At 46.4% G+C, this 7431-nt stretch overlaps 1 protein-coding gene across 1 annotated transcript; it reads right to left on the reverse strand.

The window, feature by feature from the left end:
* Positions 1 to 2358: 2358 nt before the first annotated feature.
* Positions 2359 to 6834, reverse strand: LOC119811483 (protein RoBo-1-like). The gene is made up of 5 exons (XM_042054888.1): positions 6804 to 6834; positions 6544 to 6657; positions 5812 to 5964; positions 4316 to 4447; positions 2359 to 2585 (listed from the first exon to the last, which is right to left on the reverse strand). Exons 1-5 carry the CDS (start codon positions 6832 to 6834, stop codon positions 2359 to 2361), a joined length of 657 nt encoding a protein of 218 aa, XP_041910822.1.
* Between the last annotated feature and the right edge of the window lie 597 nt (positions 6835 to 7431).

Below are 7431 nucleotides of genomic sequence, written 5' to 3' on the forward strand. Positions count from 1 at the left end.
AGGGCAGCTACCAGGGTCCGCAGAGAAGAAAGAATGGGCACCAGAGAAAGAGGCTGTGAGCCAGACTCAGAGTGGAGGGTGTGTATAGAAGATGCAGGAAGGAACTCAGAGTAAAGGAATGCAGGTGATCCCTGACCACCGTACAGACAGAAAATGGGTTTCTGCATGATCCACCACAGAGAAATCAGCTCTGCGGACACCTGAACTTTAGCTCAGAAAAACCCGGTTCAGACTCCTCCAGAACTGTGGCTTTGTGCTGTTTCAAGCCACTGGTTTTACTGTGATTTGTTATGGCTGCAACAGAAATCCAAAACAGTCAAAAATATAAACAAAACATGCTTTTTCGAGATTTTACAGTGTAGGAGTCAAGCACACCCAACAGTAGTGTAGGAGTTGAGCTCACCCCACATAGTGTAGGAGTCTAAGGCACACCAAAGCACTGTAGGAGTCGAGGGCACTCCACAGCAGTGTAGAGTCCAGCGCACCCACAGTGGCATAGGAATTAAGCACACCCCACAGCAGTGTTCACACAGCCCTGAGGGTAGAGGCTAAGACAAGCTTAGCCCTTACCTGGGCCAGAACCCTGTGAGTGTGTTTGCTCTACATGCCCCCTGGTTTAAACAAGCTAACAGAAATTCCAGCTTCCTGGCAAAGAACAAGAGTAACCCATGGATTCCTAGGGACATTTAGTGACTGCAGTTTCAGATGGGACCTGCTATCTCTGGGCATTCCATTGAAATTAAGGTGGGTCAGTCAAACCATCTAATGGATATAACCTTTCTGTCCACACGATGGTTAACACAATGGACCTTGCTAGTTTAAACAAGTGTACATCCTCCAAACAGAAGTCTAAGTGCTGGTCTTCTCTCATATCCAGACACAGCCCCTTCTGGGGCATAAAATCTACCCCACAAAGATGGGGAGCATGGACTACAGAGGACTGTAGACTGAGCTTGGAGAAGTCTTGAAGCTGGTAGCAGGGAGGAAAGAGAAAGTCTACAGCAGGAGAATCACAGCAGGGGAATCACATACCAAGTAGCCATTGGGAACTCTTCTCCTTCCTGAAACCTTGGGAGACTGCTGGGCCCTGTTGGAAACCGAATCTGAGAGCTGAGAGTCCATTTGACCTCCTGTTGGAGGTCAGCACCACAAGAACATGGTAAAGTTAGGGTTCCATGCAAGCTTTCCCTCTCCTGGAGTTCCCTTGCCTTGCTGGCACACAGGAAGGGCAGTGGGAGCAGGCAATGGCCCAAACCTTGCCTTGAGAGGGGACACCTTTCAGAGATCTTGGAGAAAATATCTTCATAATTTAAAGTAAGTATTTATAACTTCCTTAACAGCTAGCCACCGCCTGTACCCTGGGGCTGATCCCTCTAAGATGCAGAGATATGCAGAATAGATGGTGATGATTCCATGCTCATGGTTCTGAAGTGACAGAGTTTCAGGAGTGCCTGGAACTTCCTCTTTTATTTATATCTTGTTTCATTTTTTTTCTTTGTAGCTTTGGGACCTGTCCTGTAACTAGCTCTCGTAGACCAGACTGGCCTCGAACTAACCGAGATCCACATGCATCTGTCTCTAAGTGCAGGGTTTAAAGGAGTGCACCACCGCCTTGTAATATCTTATTTTTATTTTATTCTATTTTTTTGAAACAAGATCTTGCTGTATAGTCTGGCCTGCCAGGAAATCACTATAAAGAACAGGATGCCCTCCTACATGCAGTAATCCTACGGCCTCAACCTCCTGAGTGCTATGAGCTTCAACCTCTGAGTGCTCATGTATCACCATATATAGCTATAAATTTTTTGAGCTGTGTTATGACAAACAATAACACATGGGAAATGGTCCGCCAAAGCCCTGAATTATCCATCCAAATTCATTTTCTTAGCAAAAGTCAATTACAAATATAAATAGAAAATAATAATCAAACATGATATGTTCCAGGATGCATGGCTCAAGGAATGGTTGGAGCCAACAGTAGGACTAAAGAGAATATCACAAATGTCGTCTCAAACATCTTGGACATGCTACAAAGAGTGAAGGAAGGAGTCATTTCAAAAGGGATCACAGGGGACTGGAGAGATGTCTCTGCAATTAAAATCGTGTTCTTACAGAGAACCGGAGTTCAGTTCCCAGCACCCACATCAGGCATCTCACAACACCTGTAACTCCAGCTGAAGGAGATCGGACACCGTCTTCTGGACTCCACCAGCAACACGCACGCACACACAAGTGCACACGCATACAAATTTTGAAATTCACTAACACTGAAAATCACCAGCTTTTCATTCCCCCACACTGAAGGATGCCCTCCAAATGTGTGTGTGTAAGACTGTGGGATTTCCTGAGCCTGAATGATCAAAGCAAGACTTTCAGCAGGAGGAGAACAATCAGCATTGGTACTGTTGAGATGGAAGCAGGTCGAAGGCCAGTGCTATCCGGAACTGAAGACCAAGCTAAGTCGCTGGAGCAGAAGGTGAGGATATTTGTGCTGTTGAGAACAGTCATACTCTTGTTGCAGGCGCTTTCTGTCGCACAGCCCATTCCAGCGATCACAAAGGCGAAGGGGTGACTGCTTCCCGCTGCTAAGAAAAAGACTCAAGAGTTAGTCTCCTCTCGTCTCTTCTTCCCTCCTCACACATAACCATGGGGAAAGGAAACTATGCTCAGAATGATCCAGAATCCACAACTTCTACCTCTTGACTAAATGCATGAGCCCAGCTTTATTCCATCCATACACAGGCCCAGCCTTACTGTCTTCTGGTCCCATTTCTCCCCAGTAAAGAAGGAACCATTTTAGAGACCATTGCATCTCAGACACAGTGCAAATACTGGGGCTGATGCGTTCAATCACTAGGAGAAATGAGTTTGTTACACATGGAAGAAGGCCAGATGCAGGGTCTCAATTATTGAGTAAAAACCCTTCTAAGGTACCTGTCTTCTCTACCCAGGCTCCCTTGAGTAAAATATTCTGATTCCCCCAAAACTGACATCCCTTCTTCTGAACGCACTGGGTTCTCTACGAGAATAATTATGGAACACAATGCATGCCTGTTTCCTGGGATACACTGAGGTAGAAGCCTATCCCCCTGAGGATGGCATCAACCGTCCTCTGTATCCTGTGACACCCCATTTTCTTCATTCATCTCAACTCATCCAGACACAGAGCCCTTCCCTTGCTCACCCCCGAACCTCTGTAAAATCTTTCCATATAAAAACATAGCTTGTCTCCAGACCCATCAGGCTCTCAGTCAACCACGTAACCCATGCCTAAAACACCACTAATTCCACACTACTTTTCACGTTCTTCTGAGGAGTTGCTAGCTCATCCCCAAAGCATACAGTCTGGAAGAAAAACCCTACAGTTATTTTTGAAGTTAATCCTGAAATGTACCTGTGCCCCTCACAACAAATATGTACTTTTCTCCTGCATAGGAAATTATAAATATTTCACTAAAATCAGTGACTTTATCAAAACTTGAGAACTTATTGTTAAGGTCTGAGTCATCATAACGTTGATGATGGTTTCAAGTGTCATCTCTCTGTGCATTTCTGATCAAGGTCCTATCCCAGAATATCACAGCAACGCAGATGCCCAAACTTGACTCTTCCATGGGAAGCAGTTCATTCCCCCCCTCCCCTCAGCTCCCATCCCCTATCTCAACTCTTCTTCTGTCACCTCTTGTCTTGAGAAAATGGCTCAATCTGAGTTTAGAGGGACAACCAAACATTTGGCCCCTTGCTGCCCTTGCTCTACAGGAGTAACAGTTTCTAAGATAATCTGCCCCATCACGCCCATCTACTGGTAGAGGTGCCCAGGTTTTGAATCCATTGAATCCATCTATGTCACATCTGGGTTCATCTATGTGATTGACAGGGCACAGGATGAAATGATATGAAACTTCTAAGATGAGGGCTCTAAAAATCTCTGCTCCACTAGTTACTCTATGTCTGTCTCCCATCACTTCTCCGAGGGGGAAACAAGAGGATTGCTGGGAAAACCCTGGCAACCTACAAAGAGGCCATGGGAAGAGAAAGTGAGACCCGCCAAATGCCAAGAATGAGCTGGGAAGCAGATTCTCCATCTGAAGAACCACAAGACACCCTGGGCATCTGAAGGACCACAGTTTATACCAACAGCAGGACTCAGCTTGACAAGACACCCTGACATAGTCACACAGCAATGCTGTTCTCAGTGTACAGACTTTCAGATACTGACTGGTGATAAATAGTTATTGCCTTCACCTGTTAGGTGTGGCATTGGTACAGAGTTGTGCCCTTAACAATATGAACATCCTTGAGGAAATAATCATACCTGTACCAATAACCGCAACACACTTCGTCTCATTTCCCGTGCAGTTGAGGAAACTTAGGATACTTTGCGTGCCTGGCTCCTCATAGTAGGCAAGACATTGAATACCATTGGCTTCTTCAGATGCCTGAGGTACTGAATGGAGAGGAAAAGGTTTTTATCTGGAGGAACAGGCAGGAAACAATAGCTGAGAATGTCACTACCTAACCCAATCCAAAACCATATAGTTCTTTCATGACTGAACAACAAAAAGCTACAACAAAAATGCCATAGGAGGAGGGAACAAGAGACAGGTATCGGAGATCCTTTGGTAGTGACTGTGCACCCACCTCTCTACACCTCTTCAGTCACTCGCCTGTGTACATGGCAGGAGAAAAATTCCTAGATATTGGGAAAGGAGATAATCTGCCATCTAAAACTGTGCTGACAAAAGGTGAGGAATTAGTGCCAGTGTGACGAGTGTGTGTGTGTGCATGTGTGTGTGTGCATGTGTGTGTGTGTGTGTGTGTGTGTTTATACTTGTTCCTAGATACTTATACTTAGAAGACTAAGGATGGAGGATTACTTGAGTAGAGGAATTCAAAACAAGCATGGCAAGCACAGTGAGATTCCATGTTCACCACAAAAACGAAAATGAGGGACTAAATAGGTGAGAAAAATCTCTCAGCTGAAGGGTGAAGGGTGAAGGGAAGGGGCCGGGGAGATATTTAAATCAATAGCCTCATAGAAAAGAGTGAGTGCCAATCCATGGCAATCAACTGTCACTCATTCTCCCACCCAGGCAAGATGTTTGCATCTACCCTTTCGATTCCCAAGGACGGGGCCACAGTTAAGAGGAAAGACAAACATGCTGCTCTGGTGCAGCCCAGGGCAGGGAGGGACCCACAGATAGGCAAAGAAACCATAGTGCAGGTATTCAGGGTACAGAAATGGGCTTTACTCATGTTGTGTCCTCATGATTGCGCTTATCAGTATTGTAGCAATATAGATATTATCACTTGTTATATCTAAATGTCCGTTGGTCCCCCAGAGTCGCCTATATAGCTGGTCACACACACTGTAATCACAGCTGCTCCAAATTTGGAGGCTGAGGAAGGAGGATTGCTTGATCTCAGTAATATAATGCAAGCCTGGATACATGCAAGACTCCATCTCAACAATACAAAAATCCAGGATGAGGAATAAAATAGGTGAGGAACGTCTGTCAACTGGAGGAGCAGAGCAATGCATTTAAACATACTGAGTCATTGAACCTACTTAGAGAATGGACCCAGGACCAATTACTGCTGCCCAGCTGTCACCCAGTCTGTGTATACAACTGTGTGCACTCATATCCAAGAAAGGGGTGTGTATTCAACCCAGACCCTTTACAAAGGAAAGCTTCAAGTAAAAAGGGAAGGCAAGTGTCATGGCTGCAGCCCATCAACAGAGAGATGATCCCAGGGAAAGGCAGAGGAGTCCTGAGCAGGTGGTGGGGCACAGGCCGGAGCTGTACTCACGTGTTAAGTCACCTTTGTTGCAGTTATCAGATGTGCAGCAACGGTTCACAAAGCTAAATCTCCGTTGAGCCCCAAGTGTGGCTGAGAATTCCAGTTCGCTACATGTGTCTTTAGAACATCCTTTTTGCTTAAACATTTGGTTTGTAGCAGAAGCTGCATAAAATTGAACCACTAAGTAAATTTTCTTCCTGAGTTAGTGGTAAAGAACCTGTCACTTAGCCGGGCGGTGGTGGCGCACGCCTTTAATCCCAGCACTCAGGAGGCAGAGGCAGGCGGATCTCTGAGTTCGAGGCCCGCCTGGTCTACAAGAGCTAGTTCCAGGACAGGCTCTAGAAACTACAGGGAAACCCTGTCTCAAAAAACCAAAAAAAAAAAAAAAAAAAGAACCTGTCCCTTCATGCCCTCTGCCTTGAGTACTGCACTTCTCCCAGAGTCCCTCCATCCGCAATGGTCTGTTTCAGAGAACAAACCATCAGAGGGACCATTTGCTACTAAGGGAGTGACTGGTGGTAGAGTACATGCTTAGGATGCGTGATGCCCTGAGTTTGATCCCCAATGGTGTGAAAGTAAGAAGGGAGTCACACCCGAATGGTCCTCATCATGTAGAACCCAGGTTCTACAACGAGCACATGCTCCATCTCCACCGCCTCCCAGAACCCCAGGCCCCCAGTCTCATCCTGGAAAGGAAGCAAGGATAAACTGGAGATGCTCAAGGTGTGAGGGTTGACATACATGGTGTGCCAAATCTCTGGATTTCATTGAAGCAGCCTTTAGTGGCTGTACAAACACTTGCACTTTCAGGACACGTTGTACTTTCACATTTTTGCACCGTACACTGGTAACTCTCTGCAAGAAGGAAATATACATCATTTAAAGGCAACCCCAGAGCCATGTAGTTAACATTTCCTAGGAGCCAAGAAGCCGTGAGGGGCTAGACAGACCACTGGAGTCTCATATGGTTACTTCCCCAGGCTCTTGACTGCTCACCTCACCTCTCCCTTCTTGAGGAGGAAGGAATGCCATGGTTAGTCTTACCCACAGAGCTGACAGCCAAGCTGGTAAAGACAAAGACTGTGAGGAGGCTCTTCAGGCTGGAGGACCAGGCCATGGTGACTCCTGTGAACACTGAATGAGATGTAAGAGGGGACAATGGGGTCAGAGCTACGGGGCTCAGACCTGTAATCCAGCAACCCCCACACCCGACTGTGTTGTTTCTCCGTGTTGATTCACTCATTCTTTCTGAAAGCCAAAATTTATTGAACACTGGCTTTATAGTAAATTTAGAAGGATGCAAAACTGGAAAACATTCCCTATCTATATCAAGGCATGGGGGTGGGAAAGGGGCTTCCTTCCCAGGCAAGGAATTTTACCCAAGAAGGATTCCTCTTGCATGGGTCCGGAGGGCACTAGATCTCCCTCCACAGTTGACAGGGCTGAGTCAAGAACGGCTCTTCTGGAGAGCTGGTGCAGGCTCTCTATGTGGTAGAAGGTTCTGGGCCACGGTGCTCAAGAGCCATCAACTCCTCCGCTAAGGACATGGATTCACCACCTCCAAAGTCATCTTTCCCCTCACAGCTGGCCTCCCTCACCAGGTATCACAGCCCACACTGGAAATGCTCA

This window comes from Arvicola amphibius, chromosome 4 (genome assembly GCF_903992535.2).
Source record: "Arvicola amphibius chromosome 4, mArvAmp1.2, whole genome shotgun sequence".
Taxonomy (NCBI): Eukaryota; Metazoa; Chordata; class Mammalia; order Rodentia; family Cricetidae; genus Arvicola; species Arvicola amphibius.